Genomic DNA, 15,736 nt, shown 5'->3' on the forward strand with positions numbered 1-15,736 from the left:
TACCTTGTTTTATTGCGCTTCGATTTATTGCTCTTCACAGATATTGCTGCTTACAAGGGCATGGGCGCAGCTGCAGGCAGCCAGACTGCTTCTGTTATGCTTTGTTCTCAAGAGTGGCTACCAAGGGGGAAATTTGCTGTTTCTAATTAGTTGCAGGTCCCTTCTGGATTCTATTCAGAAGAGCCAATACCTTAGCTAACTGTTCTTCAAGGTCAAAGCACATACCCCACAAGTGTCCTAGGAACTGGGACGTCCAAAGTTTTTTTGGGGGGGGGTTAGAGAGAGAGAGAGAGTGGCAGTCATTTTTATTACCATGATCTTGTGTGATTTCATGGCACTGTTCCCCACCACCACCAAAAAAGCCCTGTAGTCTAGCGCTGTGCCCCAGCATAGATTTCTGGACTAAATATGGCAAAGGAGTTCTGGACTCTTTATCTAAGGCACTGCAGGTTCGTGCTTGTGTAAAAGCCATGTTAAAACTTCAGATTACAGTGGTACCTCGGTTTACGAACTTGATCCATTCTGGAAGTCCATTCTTAAACCAAAGCTGTTCTTAAACCGAGGTGTGCTTTCCCTAATGAGGGGCCTCCCGCCACCGGTGCCCTTCCACCGTTCAGCTTCCGTTTGTAGACTGAGGTAAAGTTCGCTAACTGGAACACTACTTCCGGTTTTGCGGAGTTCATATACCAAATAGTTCGTAAACAGGGCTGTTCTTAAACCGAGGTACCACTCTATCCATATTCAGCCAATATGGTCTTCTAAGCATTTCTTATCAGTTAAAAAACACCTAGCCTAAACAGCTGCTCTCCCAGCACCTCTTCCACACCTGCCCTCCAGTTAAAATATATGGCTTTGAAGCCCATGTAGAAGTAAAATAGATAAAACATGTATGTTCTTTGCCTGTTTGTAGCAATTAACATTAACTGCTGAGCCAACTGGCTTTAAGACTGTTCAGATAAAAACAACCCACTGGCAAGCTCCCACTACACAGCAGTGAAATGAACAGAAATTGTGCAACAACATTATTATTTCCCATGGTGCTTGCATAGCAAAGCTTCCTAGTGGACCATAGACCTTGAGGAACTTTTACTCAGAGTAGATGCATTGAAATTAGTAGAGCTACCCTGTTTCTCATATTTTAAGACATACCCATAAAATAAGCCATAGCAGGATTTTTAAGCATTCAAGGAATATAAGCCATACCCCGAAAATAAGACATAGTGATAGGCGCAGCAGGAATGCCGGCCATGGCAGGAGGAGGAGGAAAAAAATAAGACATCCCTTGAAAATAAGCCATAGTGTGTTTTTTAGAGGAAAAAATAAATATAAGACATGTCTTATAATATGAGAAACACGGTAATTTAGTCATGTTCATACATTTCAATAGGTTTAAAAAGGTAAAGGGACCCCTGAACATTAGATCCAGTTGTGACCGACTCTGGAGTTGCGCGCTCATCTCGCATTATTGGCCGAGGGAGCCGGCGTATAGCTTCCAGGTCATGTGGCCAGCATGACAAAGCCGCTTCTGGCAAACCAGAGCAGCGCATGGAAACGCCGTTTACCTTCCCGCTGTAGTGGTTCCTATTTATCTACTTGCACTTTGACGTGCTTTCAAACTGCTAGGTTGGCAGGAGCTGGGACCAAGCAACGGGAGCTCACCCCGTCACAGGGATTCGAACCACCGACCTTCTGATCGGCAAGCCCTAGGCTCAGTGGTTTAACCCACTGCGCCACCTGGGTCCCAATAGGTTTACTCTAAGTAAAAAAAAAAGTTGTCTACAACCCAGTGACTTGGCTCGGATCTGGCTATGTCTGTGTGGCATTTCATACTACGGTGTTAACTGGGCATATATGCATATGTATAGGTATGAATTTCAGGCAACTTTGCAACAAAACCATTTGGGCTTCCATTTGCAGTTAATCTTTCCCTTGATTATATATTAATCTGCTGGTGATATATCAGTGATAGAAGCTTCTCCTTCTTTTGCATTTGCTGTTTATCAATGCCACCTTCTGCAGTCGCCCCAATTTTCATGTTTCATTTAAGTTTTAATGACAACCTGCCCAGTCAGCACTCTTTCCAATTGTTAATTGGAATGCTGTAGAGATTTTCAAGACTTCCCCAGCACACTGCTAATTACTTCCCAGCGTTTGTAGGACGGCAGGAAGAAACTACAGAAAACCACTGTACAGTCTTCTGTTTTGTGCATCTTGTCTGGGATACTGTGGTTCATTTAGTAGCCCTGTTGATGCATAAATAAACAATTTATTCTGGGTCATTCATGTTATGAGTTGGGCAGGGTGGGATAGAAGGAAAAGAGTGATTGATTGATGTAGCTGAATTGGCCTAAAGTGGAACAAAAAAAAATACATATTTTTTAAATTATGCTATTCATTCAGCATTCTGTTCTCAGCTGCCTGTGAGAAACCAGGGAGCAGAACATGAGCACAAGAGCCCTCTGCCCTCCTTTGTTTTTGAGCAACTGCTATTCAGACGCATTGCTGCCCCCAACTGTAGAGTAGAGCACAGCCATTATGGCTAGTAGCCATTGATAGAGCCCTCTGCTCCATGAATTTGCCCAATCTTATTTTGAAGCCATCCAAGTGGGTTGCCATCACTGCCTCCTGGGGGAGCGAGCTCCATAGTTTTCGACTATGCACTGTGTAAATAAGTATTTTCTTTTAACTGCCCTTAATCTCCCAGCATTCATCTTGATTGGATGTGCACAAGTTCTAGTGCTATGAAAGAGGGATGCATAGTTTTATAAACTTCTAGCATGTCACGTCATACCCGCCTTTTCTGCAAACTTAAGAAGTTACAGGTGCTCTAAACTTTCCTCATGGGGGGAACCACTACATCCCCTCGACCTTTTCCAACTCTACATTATCTTTGTGTAACAGCAATGCCACATCAGGGGTTTGCAGCAACTCAGCGCTTGTCATGGTGAATATGTACAATTAGTTTTTTGGTTGTTTTTTTAGAGGAGACCTATGGAAGGCTCATTACTCCACCCTCATTGCCAAGTAATTCCCTGAAGGGAAAAGAGAGAGTGATGGCCCATGGCAGCCGTTACACTATCTGCACTTGCCGTGTGATAATTTTGACTATCGCTTTGTAAAGAACAGGGCTGGATCCAGACTGGTAGTTATGCTAAACCCCATTGAATGCAGCGGACCCTAACTCTCAGTCTGGATTCAGCCATAGTCTGAGAACCTGACAATAGTTACTTCCACTGCAACTAGTCATTTGCAGAACGGTTCCATACAACTGTGCTTTTTCATGTTTGTTTGTTTGTTTGTTTACCTTCGGTTGAGTGCAGATTTCTATGTTGATGATTGTCTGGAATGAAATCAGTATGTGAAATAAGTCCCTACCCAATCTCTCTGACAATCTTGGACTTCTACTAGTACACCATTTTAGACTGCACAATATTGGACTACTGGGACACTTTAGACGGCAGGGAGAAACATGTCTGAATCATCTTCATTGGCAATTCCCCCCATATATCTGAAAGGAGGCTAGCTAGAACTCATCTCCTTACTAGTTTTTTTAATTGGAGAAGCTTCTGTTTGAAGGGTTGCTTTGTGGACTTCAGAAGAAGCTTACAAAGCAGATGCATTAATGTCTCACGCTTCTGCTTTTCCTGCTTCTGATACAATGACGATGTGGGAGCTTGCACATTTCATCCCTTGCCAAATCCATGATTTTCAGATACTTGGGGGATCTGGCAGTGGGTGAAATGCCTGACTCTCATTCTGCATACTCCGGGAAAAGTGGGGGCAGGGGGGGGGGGACTGAAAGCAGAAGTTTTTCCCTTTTCTGGTTTCCTCACTTTTCTCTAACGTATTAAAGCAAGATTTATTTTCAGTTGCTTTGCTACCAAGACAATGTGAGATACTAACAACAATACCACCATTTTGTCCTTTATTTATTGCAATTAACACTCTTTCTATGAGACTTGCGTGTTTAATAACTTTGATGCAACATTTGCAAATAGTATTTGCAAATACACTGTGAATATGGCGTTGGTTTCTACTGAGTCTTCTTAGAACTCTGCGTCACTGCCCTTCAGGGAAATGTTGGCAGCTATAAACGTGCCTGAGGATAAAACGGGGGCATGCTGTTATCGGACTTTTTTGAGCTGTGATGTTTGCAAGTAAATGGGAACCTGGCTGCATGTGTAATACCCTCAAAATCCAGCTAATTTTCTTCCCTGCCTTCAATTAGGTCAGCAACATTCAGAATGCACAGAACCTTGCTTGTTTAGCAATTTAGCCTTGCACCTGCAGATGTAGCGCTATACTAACTGGTATGATATACATAGTGATTTATTTGTACAAAGAAGAGTCATGGAATTTCCCGTTACGGTCATTTTCCTTCCCGTTACCTTAAGTGTGTATTTTTTACTTCTTCTTCCCAGAATTAAGTAACTTCTAAGCATAATTCCTGACCTCTGTATTGGTTATGCTGACTGAATGGTAGCTTGTTGCAAATCTTGGGACCATAGCTGCCAAGTTTTCCCTTTTCTCGCGAGGAAGCCTATTCAGCATAAGGGAAAATCCCTTAAAAAAAGGGATAACTTGGCAGCTATGCTTGGGACATGCTGCTTAACCTGGGGGCTGTGATCTGCAGTCTTTCCAACCACCTCAGAGGACCATCACAAATAAATCACAACACACACACACACACACACACACACACACACACACACTGTTCGATTTGCTGCAACCTGGTTTATTGAAGCATACCACAGTACCAGTTTGTATAGAGTATGCTAGAGTGTTGGATGTAGCCCTTTTTTTAAAAAAAGCAAAACTAGATTTTGCAAGGCTGCCTGAGAAAGAGAGGGGAATCTGAAATCTGCATGTGAAAATTAACCCTTAGAGTCCTGCTTCTACTCCTTTAAATTATGTTGTTCCGCATTAATTCTAACAGCGGGCTATGCTCTTCTTTCTACTAGATTAATGGTACTGTGTTTGTAAAGAAGCAAACAAGTCTCTCACCCAAGTTGCTAATATCTATAAGCAACTCTTTTTATATCACACTAACCAGAAAGGGGAGTGTGAAATATAAGATGGCATTAATTTGGTGGGGGTTCTTTTTAGAAGGACTTCCTGAAATTGTTGGTGTTACTGATTTTACAAGATGCTGTTTCATCCAAAATACACAAAACTTTGTATAATGAAATCAATTTTGCTAGATTTTGGGTTGCCAGCTAATCAGGGAGAAAATCGTATGGCATGCTCTTGTACCTTTAACAGCAGCTGAATTTGCAGGAATTAGCAGATGAAGCTTTTCGCAACGTAGAGATTAGCAAGGGCACCTGCTGTTGCCTGTAGAGCCACCTGCTGTAACAGGCAGAGGAACGAGGCCTGCTAAAAAGTTGGCAACCCAAATCCGATGGTTGAACTGTTATAGCTTTACGTACCCAGTAGAAAGAAGCCAGTTCTTTAAGGGTTAATGTGGGATTGAGGAATCCTAAGAGATTTTCCTGCTTGTCATTCCTTAAAAGTGCCTGCATGTTTCTGCTCACCTGTTGCAACTAACAGGTGAACAGTAAGTATGGCTGACAATACAAAAACAATGTTCCAAATATTATTTCTTTCAATGCCTGCTTGCTTTAGAAATAATGGAAGAACCAGAAGCAGCGTATAATGACTGAATCCTGTCCATTCGCTAATCAAAATTATAACAGTGGCCAGCTGACGCTACTTTTGCCGATATGCATACTTCATTCCCTCTAGTTTACTCTGGTCTTTTTTTCTTTTCTCAAATAGCCCAATAGAATCTTGCCAGAATTTCTACAAAGATTTCACGTTACAGATAGACATGGCTTTCAACGTGTTCTTCCTGCTCTACTTCGGCTTGCGGGTAAGTGCAAATCTCCATATTGCTTGCCTTGAGGGGAGGGGAAGGTACCACAGTGTTTTGTCCCAGAGGCACTTGTGGAGATACCCAGGAAAAAGTCGCCAGTGGCCTAAAAGTGTCAAGCAGCAACATACTGCCATGGATGCGCAAAAGTGTATGAAGGCCATCATAGTTGTCAATACCTTTTGAGTAAATTGGTATGTGAGGTGTTTTCATGTGGGGGTGTGTGTTTATATTTGGGCAGCCAAGTTTGTCAAATTTAAATACAGTGGTACCTCGGTTTTTGAACGTCTCGGAAGTCGAACATTTCGGTTTCAGAACGGCGAATATCCAGAAGTAACTGCTTCAGTTTTTGAATGCTTTTCAGAAGTCGAATGTGCTACATGGCTTCCATATTGAGTTTTCCGTAAGTAAATGCTTCCGTAAGTAAATGCTTCGGTTTTCAAACGTTTTGGCAGTCGAACAGTCTTGCAAATGCATTATGTTCAAAAACCAAGGTACCACTGTACCACATCCATAAAGGTTTTATAAAATAAAATAAAATAAAATAGGCTATTGCCCTTGAATTGGAAGACTTTTCTCAAGCCATGTTGAGAACAGGAGTTGCTTCAATAAACCTTTGCTCAATGATAAAGAGGCTGGTGAATATACTGTCCCACAGCAGTGCTTTCCCTCCCTCCCCCCCCTCTCTCTCACACACAGTGTTTGTGGCAGATCTTACTCAATCCACCATCAGTCATTTATAAGAATGATAATTTATACCTTGCCCATCTGGCTGCATTGCCCCAGGCACTCTGGGCGGCTTCCAACACATATAGAAGCAAAATAAAACATTGAACATTAAAAACTTCTCAAAGGTGCTTGTTGCATGCACCACAATCAGCAAGACACTCATGAGGTTCCAGAGTTTGGTTTCCTTGGAACAAATGTCTATGAATACAGTGGTGATACAGTGGGAAGTATGGTTTTGTTTACCCATAGCTACAACCAGAGCATGGGATGTAGAGGCTCACTGCACTAGCATTCCCAAGAGCTCTTATCCCCCACCCCATTGGGTTTCCTGGGAGGCCCTAAGCCTGCAACAGAGTGAAACAACCCTTTGTGTCAACATTTTCCAGCATCAGCTAATAGCAACAGGAAGCATTCTTCAGCACTAGGAAAAGATATACCAGGTGGACACACCACACTCGGTCTCACTTCACATCTAGAAGGTACCTGCACATTTTGTCCCATAACTTTCTTCCTAGGTGGGCTGGAAACTCCCCCCTCCTCAATGAAAGCTCAGAGTCCAGGGCACCTCCGCAGGGGAACCATTGAAAGCCTTCATGGGTTGGTGGCACCTGCTACAGAGTAGATTAATTAATCCCATTGTCTGGATAGGGAGCTGCCTGGTTTCTTGATACATTCTCCCCCCTCCACCCATTCCTTTGGGTTCCCTCTAGAAAGCAATGGAACAACCCAACAAACACATTTAAAAGGATATAGGATGTTAGTCAGCCAAAGGCCTGGTCCATGGGAAAAATTGATTGCCTGGCACCTGAAGGTGTATAATGAAGGCGCGAAGTGAGCCTCCCTGGGGAGAACATTCCACAAGCGGGGAGCCATTGCCACCCTCACAGGATCTGGGTAGGCTCATATGAAGAGTGGTGGTCTCTGAGGTTCTGTGGTCCTGAGCAGTAAAGAGTTGGTGCTCAGCTCAAGTCTTATTTCATGTGAAGAATGCAATTTTAACCATTTTATTTTGTTAGCTTTTAAACATTTAAAAATTGCAAGCCAATGGTGTGTAAAGGCTTGCATGTTCAATTGAGCACTGAATTTGAACTGGAGTAAAATGTGAGAAGGCGATTTAAGTAGTACCCCCAAAGGGTGATTTTTTGTTTGTTTGCATTGGACCAAAAATCCAAACCAGTTTTCACTTTCAACCCAAGGATAGAGGGGTGGGGATCTAAAGGCACCAGACAGGGCCAGTCCACCCAATAATCAGGGTGAGGGTGAGCCCCTTGCCACAGACAACAGATCATACAGTTGCATGGGGCCCCAGAAGCAGATCCTGTTACCTCAGTAGAGCCTTTGTGCTGCCCTAAACCCCAGCCAGACTAGTCTATGGCAGTTCTGCCTTCTGGTCCTTCCTTTATCTTTGTGCTGTTGGATGCCTGAGGCAACCCTGATTTACTACAATCCCATATATCTGTTAGTTTGATTTATAATCTTTTTACCCTGCTTAATAATAATAATAATAATAATAATAATATAATAATAATAATAATAATAATAATAATAATAAATTCAGTGGTTTAAGTATGAAAACAGAAACATAACAACATTCAATAAAATTTCCTGGGAAAACCAGATTAAAAATGAGATAAAACGATATTATGTATCCCAAATAAATCTGAGCAGTGTGGAGAACGAAAGAAATCAGGAGTCAGGAACCCAGGAAAGCTTGGGTAAACATTTTAGGAGGTGTTGAAAGGTTGCTAATGTCTCTGCCTCACACTTTACCTGAGAAAGAACATTCCAGAGGGTGGACTTATCACTGGGAAAGTCCACTGCCACATTGTCACCAAACCAAAGAACCACCAACAAAGGTGGAAAGATTGGTTTGGTCTGTGTGGGGGAAGGCGTACACTGCTAGATTTCCTGTTCCCAGGTTGCTTAGGGCTGTAAACGTCAGTCGCAAAACCTGCAGCTTGACTCAGTAGATAATAGGCCTCCAGTGCAGACCTTTTGACGCTTGTGATGCAAGATGTGGGTGAACTTAATTTTATGCTCATTTACAGTTTCCACACATTATATTATTCTAATGGTGAGGTTTCCAATGTATGGACCACCCTTTTCAGCTGCTGTGGCCTTTCCCCCTCCCTGCCTGAAAAACTCCCAGAAATAATATATACTGTAATGAGAATTGAGGGATGGAGCTGGCCCTGGGAATATTCTCCTTCTTCACGTTAACCACTGCTCCCTTAGAGGGAACTATTATTTAACTGCTTTAACTCTGTGGCACAAATAATGTTCTAGAAGCTTCTCAGTCTTTTCTCCCCACACACCAGCTCCTACAAACTCCAACACTTGCAAATTGTCCATAGAGAAGGTTTTCAGTGGTCCTTTTGCCTTTTTTAATAATAATAATAATAATAATAATAATAATAATAATAATGCTGAGGTACCGTAGATTTGCTTGTAGGACCATGTACACAATGTTGAAGTGATCTCAAGCATTACTAGCCCACCAGGAAAAGTTGTTAGGCTGGTGGTGACAAGGGACAGGGCCTGCTCCGTCATGGTCCCACCACACCTTTAGAACCCCCTCTCCAGAGAGATAAGTGTTGTCTCATCACTGCTGGCCATTAAATAAATAAAAACTCACTTATTCAAGACACATTTCTTTGTAAAATCCATATGCTGATTTATTGTAGAAATCTCCCAAGTGGTTTACATAGATGAGGTGGGGTAATCTTTCGCTGCTGGGGGGGTTTTGTGTGCGTGTTTGCAATTGTATCTTCATGTATTTTACATGAAAATGTATTTTACAAAGGTTTTCTTGGGTGAGAAGAGTGCACCCTTAAAAAGCAGGTTAAAAACATTTTTTTAAAAGGAATTAGTCAATTAATGAATGAATTAAAATGAATAAGTAGGTGTATTTTAATTAGAGGTCACGAAAATGATGCCTTAGTTATTTCCAAGGGATGAACAGAAAATCTGTTGTATCTTTCCTAAGGAATTCCCCCCAACCCCCCTCCCCCAACAAAACAACAACCAGTATCCTTATCCTCTTCATTTCCCTCTCCAGTTCATAGCAGCCAACGACAAGCTATGGTTCTGGCTGGAAGTAAACTCGGTGGTAGATTTCTTCACAGTCCCTCCAGTGTTCGTCTCAGTGTATTTAAACAGAAGTTGGCTGGGTAAGTAAACAGCGTTTTTCTTAATTTTGTGTGTGTTTGCAAGATGCTGGGTACTGCTACTGTGTTCTCGATGACTTGTAAATGGCACTGAGAGAAAGGTACTGAGTCCGTCCCCTCCCTCCAAAAAACACACAAACCGAGCCAGACTGGTGGCAACTTGGACGGGGGGGGGGGGAGTTGCTCAATTTTCCTAACACACTGAAGCAAAGGGAGAGAAGCTGTAGCTGGCCCTGGTGTAAGAGAGCCTGTCTGAGGGATGGCCTCCTCTCCTGAAGGGGTGTCTGTCTCCCCTGCCCCTCAAAAGTTCTGCTGGACTGACCAGACTGTGATCACTGGCTGCACCTGCCTAAGCACATATAAGCAAGTCTCACTGTGTTCCAGAGGTTTTGCAAGACAACCAGTCTAGTGAGCTGTCCATGCTTCACACAAGCAAGAAAAAGGCAGGATCAGGCCCCAGGCAGCTAAAACCTTCTCCACTGAGTGCCCTTGTGAAGGTGCAATCCTAAGCATCCTTTCTTTATCTGGAAAAGGGAATGGGCTTCCTCTGCAAGAAAGAAGAGGGGGGGAATGATTAGGAAATCAGTTTGCTGCCCATTATGATTCTGCATGTTGACACTTGGAGGTTTGTTGCTGTTATCAGAGGAGTTTCTCAGGTACTCCAAGAAGCTTGCCTTCAAGAGATTTCAGAGTACAACTTCCATCAAAACCATTGCCTCCCTGCTGCGCCCCAATGGCATCTTGGTATGGCAGCATGTTGGGAAATGGTAACCGGTTCCACACCAGCTTCATCACCACCACTGTGGCAGGCCTTTTTGGCTCTCAGGGGAGCTCTGAAGCAGGCGCCACAATGTCTCTAAGAAAGACCCATTTAGGAGGTTTTGTTCCGTCGGGATAAAATAGTGCCATTGACTCTGCATTCTGGAAAATGCAGACTGCTGGAACTGGCCGTTGCTGACTCTTCCTTCCACCACCAGCACCATTGTTTGGTGCCTTTTGAATTTTATTGCCCTTCAGATGCGGCTGCACTAAAAAATTAGCTTCCCTAGGCAGACGCATAGTGTGCCCCTATGGTTAAACTGGCTCTGTATCTTGAACTTTAGTAGGTGAATCTCTCTCTCCCCCACCCCCCCCCACCCCCACCACTTTATTTCACCTGCTAAATTTCTCTGTTAGGTTGCTATTAAAGAGAGAACAATGTTGAGGGGGGGGGAAGAGATAATTTTATTCACTGAGCATAAATTTTTTAGCAGCTTTTTTGGGGGGTAGCACCTAGTTTTGTAGTAGTAACACTTACATACAATAATAATTATGAGCTTCATAACATTAATGTTGTATTCACTAGCTTGAGCAGGCATCCCCAAACTGCGGCCCTCCAGATGTTTTGGCCTACAACTCCCATGATCCCTAGCTAAGAGGACCAGTGGTCAGGGATGATGGGAATTGTAGTCCAAAACATCTGGAGGGCCGAAGTTTGGGGATGCCTGGCTTGAGGATCTGTCTAATTCTGTTCTGCTGATTCCATAGCTGCAGATGTTAGAAGTGGCCACAAAACTTGCTCTTTCCTTTCCATCTGATATCTGAAGAAGTGTGCATGCACACAAAAGCTCATACCAATGACAAACTTAGTTGGTCTCTAAGGTGCTGCTGGAAGGAATTTTTTTATTTTGTTTCGACTATGTCAGACCAACACAGCTACCTACCTGTAACTTTCCATCTTTATGTGGCTTAAAGAATTGTGTGCTTCTGCCATCCAGTGGTCATCCTGAGGCATGACTTTGCCACCAGAAACAAACTGCTTTTATCTTAAGTTGTGTAAAGCATGAAGTAGTTGCACTGACACAGCTAATTGAAGGTTTCTGGACTAATCCTAAGATCCAAAACTCTTCGGCCAGTTGGCTTGGGATATTGAAACAGTTAGGATACTTCCTAGTGAGATAGAACAGCGACATGTGGCTACATGTAGCTCAGGCCATCCTGCTTACTGGATAAGTCTGAGAATGAAACATTGTTGTACCTCTTCTTCAAAGCAGGATACTCAAAGTTGGCCTCCAAAGGTGGTTCAGATATTTCCAGATGATCCAGAAAACTGAAACTCAGCGTGCGCGCACACACACACAACCTAAAACATGCTGCAGTTATTCTGGCATCATCACACATGCTTCTCCCCCCCTTCTTTTCACCCATTGTGGACCCAGCCTCATGAAACCCTTCTTTGATTTATTGAAGCACAGTTTGTCATGGCATCTACATTGGGGAAACTGTGGTTTAAATGCTCAGCACTCAAACCAGTTTCCTGTGGTTTGTTGGATAGGGACTGTAACGCCTTGGTCAAAACCAACAATTATTGGGAGGGGGGTATGAAATGGCATTTCTTTTTCATATATGTAAGGGTGACTCCCTACAGGGAGCCATCCCCCATCATCCTAACGTCCACCTCGCCAAGCACAGGGAGCAGCAGTGGGTCTGAAGCAGCCAGGGGGGAGGGGAAAGACTCGGAGGGAGAGAGAAGCCAGCATGCGGAATGATGGGAAAGCTCAGGGGAGGAGAGATTTAGGCAAGGGCTCAATGATGCTGGAGAGCCCTCCCATCGCCTTGACAGGGAGGAGGCTGAGAGGGCATCGCTCCTTCCGGTGCAAGAATTAAGAAGAGCACCGTGACACAGGTCAAGGGGGAGGCGTTTTGGAGTGCCCATACTACTTTGCTGGCGTAGGAACAGACGTACGCCATTGCCGGATTCTGATTCGGAATGAGAGGTCATGTTTTAAGATGTCTCTGCACTGTAAATACTTAGCACAATAAAAGTCTTTAAAGACAAACTGGACTCAAGCGGAGTTACTCTAGAGTAGCCACGACGACCCTCTGACTATACCTAACCATGGGAAATAATGTTTGTCTCGTAACAGAGGGGCAGCATTCTGGCACAGAACAAGGCAATCTTTCATGGGATATGTATTTGGACAGCAGGAGTTCGATTGCTTTTTCAGAATTGAGCTTGGGGAAGGATACACCACAGCCAGAAATACTAAATTGCTATTACGGTAGTCCTCACAGTCTTTCAGAGAAGAGGTGGAGTGAAGTCATGCCTGAAAACTGGGGAGAGAGGGGGGAAATATGGGTTAAATATGTTTTGGTTTTGCAGGAGGGGGGTTAGAGCTTTGCTTAATAACGTCAAAGGTAGTCAAGGGCTGTGGCTGTCCTTGCTTCTAACTTTAACTCCCTAGTTTCCTACACTTCCCGGAAAGCCAATAGGAGGATGTTCCATCTTTACCAGAAAACACAGGCACTGGGGGAGAGCACTTGATAAAAGTGCAGTTATTTAATTACTGAATGAAGTTCTTTTAACTTGAAAACCCATCCTGCCCACACCTCTCAGCTGCCTTATAATGTAGTTAAGGAACTCTGTAAAATTTACAACAACAAAAACTCTTTTGCTGCAAAAGAATCAGAATAACAGCCCCTTTGGGGGGGCGGGGAAGGGAAGGAGGCAAAGAGTTTCCCCACATGCCCCCAGCAGTGCCATGGGTAAGTGCATTTGACTGCTAACCAGAAGGTTGGTGATTTGAGCCTGCCCAGGGAGAGCTGTGATCAGGATTCCTGCATTCCTATAGGCCTCAACAAGGCAACGAGTTGTTTCCATTTGCTGTGAGTATATAGGTAGAATTTCCCCTGTATCATTCCATTGCTTTATTACTTGTTTCCGGATCTTCTAATATGTTAATAATTTATTTAGCTCTTAAAATACTTTAATTTTATCAAGCCGTTAAAATCCTCTCTTTATTCTACTCTAATAATGTCAAGCAATTCGCTTCTCCAGAATTTTGTTTCACTGGCAGACCTTTGCACAGGCAGCTGGCTATAACTTATATAAAAAAGGTTTGATCTGAGTGCTTCTTATAATAAGTGTTACTATGGTGGTTTATGCACTTGACAGAAGCTGCTATGCAAAACAGTTTATTTTCTCATGTTTGTGCATTCTTTCATATACAGTCGTACCTTGGTTTTCAAATTTAATCCGTTCCAGGAGTCCGTTAAACTCCCGGAACAGTTCGAAAACATGGCTTCCGATTGGCTGCAGGAGCATCCTGCAGCCAATCGAAAGCTGTGCCGGATGTTCAGCTTCCAAAAATCATTCGAAAATCAGAACAATCACTTCCGGTTTTCTACTGTTGGGATCCAAAACGTTTGAGTTCAAAGGCATTTGGCTTCCGAGGTTCCACTGTATAGATATGTGGCTATATCATGACCATCTACAATCTAGATATTATTTTAAAGAGTTTTTAAGAGCACCACCTATCATTAGTTTCAGGGATTGTTGTATAGATGTTTGTTCTGTTTTTAATCTGGCTTGTTAGATACAGTTTTTGTTCTGACATATGTTTTAGTAAAAAATCTTTGTAATAAGTAATATGGTATTTTGTTTTATATTTATCTCACCTGAAAATGTATTATGTTGTCCCAGTGGAAGAGTAATCCTGAAACAGGTCAGGTCTGAAATATATTATTATTATTATTATTATTATTATTATTATTATTATTATTAACAACAACAACAATGCGATAAAAGATCAAACATTAAAAACCTCCCTATACAGGGCTGCCTTCCGATGTCTTCTAAAAGTCAGATAGTTGTTTATTTCCTTGACATCTGACGGGAGGGTGGGTGCCACTACTGAAAAGGCCCTCTGCCTGGTTCCCTGTAGCTTCACTTCTCATAGTGAGGAAACTGCCAGAAGGCTCTCAGAGCTGGACTTCAGTGTCTGATCACAATGATGGGAGTAGAGACGCTCCTTCAAGTACACTGGGCCAAGACCTTTTAGGGCTTTAAAGGTCAGCACCAACACTTTGAAAGCACAAAGTGCTTTCTTTCCCCTCCCCTGTCAATGTTTTTTAAAAAGCTAAACTGAACTAATAGAGGGTGGATTTTATGAATTACCCCTCCTCCTAGTTTATTTTGAGAATGCACATATCAAAGATCATAGATCTAGCTCACTGGAACCTACACAAACAAGTTCAGTGGGTGAGGGACATTACCAAGGGGAATTAGATGCTGCAATAGCACTGTGCCAGGCCACTCTGATTCATAGAATCATAGAACTGTAGAGCTGGAAGGGACCATGAGGGTCATGTAGTCCCAACCCCCTACAATGCAGGAATTTCAGCTAAATCACACACAGAAGACCACTCCTGGTTAGGTTTCTTCACTTCATGAGCTTAATTTAGATACCAGGTGTTGATTTGTTATTGCTATTGTTAAACAATTGGGTATCAGAAATCCTTGACAATCTGCGGTAAATCTCCAGAAGATTTAGATTTAGAGTGTAGATCATGATCTGCATTCTGGCCGACTCCTTCCCCTATGCATTTCACTCCACAAACTATCTAGGCAGATCTGGGTAGATTGAGAGGAATCAAATAGTACTCATGCATTCAGGTCCCCTGTTCATGTTTCTGCAGTAGTAGTTTCAAAATAGTTAGATCTTTAAGATGAGACCTCTGGGTATAGGGTGGTATATAAATTCAATCAATCAATCAATCAATAAAATAAAATAAAATTTAAACGTTTATGTGAGAACCTCTGCATTTGTTTTGTTTCTGTTCTGCTGTTCTTAAGACTTTGCTTGCTTTTGGCATTTGTTCTTCATACAGAAAGGGCCTTTCAGAAAGAGGAGCAATGGAATGTTCTTTCTGAATACCATTTCATAATTTTACTCCAAGAGAGAGTATTAGTGGGAATAAATACAAGGAAAGATTAGAGAGCAGTTAGGCAAACTCTCTCTCTCTCTCTCTCTCTCTCTCTCTCTCTCTCTCTCTCTCTCTCTCTCTCTCTCTCTCGGGAAAAAAAGATTATGCAATGCTATAATCCATGAAAGTGCAGACAGTGGATTTTTGTTGTCACCAAACAGCTGAACAACCACTTGAATCATTTCGGTGATTTAGAAAAGCTATAATGGAGAGAAAGGGACAG

The 15,736-nt window shown here is 42.7% G+C and overlaps 1 protein-coding gene across 7 annotated transcripts in view; it reads left to right on the forward strand.

Moving 5' to 3' along the window:
* LOC118096077 (calcium-activated potassium channel subunit alpha-1) overlaps positions 1-15,736 on the forward strand; it is a 550,308-nt gene that overhangs the window by 306,773 nt on the left and 227,799 nt on the right. For all 7 annotated transcript variants that reach the window (XM_060275029.1, XM_060275027.1, XM_060275028.1 and 4 more), the window contains exons 4-5: positions 5,779-5,872; positions 9,660-9,771. In XM_060275029.1, coding sequence (XP_060131012.1) covers positions 5,779-5,872; positions 9,660-9,771 — 206 coding nt within the window. The remainder of the gene's footprint in view (positions 1-5,778; positions 5,873-9,659; positions 9,772-15,736) is intronic.

This window comes from Zootoca vivipara, chromosome 5 (assembly GCF_963506605.1).
Source record: "Zootoca vivipara chromosome 5, rZooViv1.1, whole genome shotgun sequence".
NCBI lineage: Eukaryota > Metazoa > Chordata > Lepidosauria > Squamata > Lacertidae > Zootoca > Zootoca vivipara.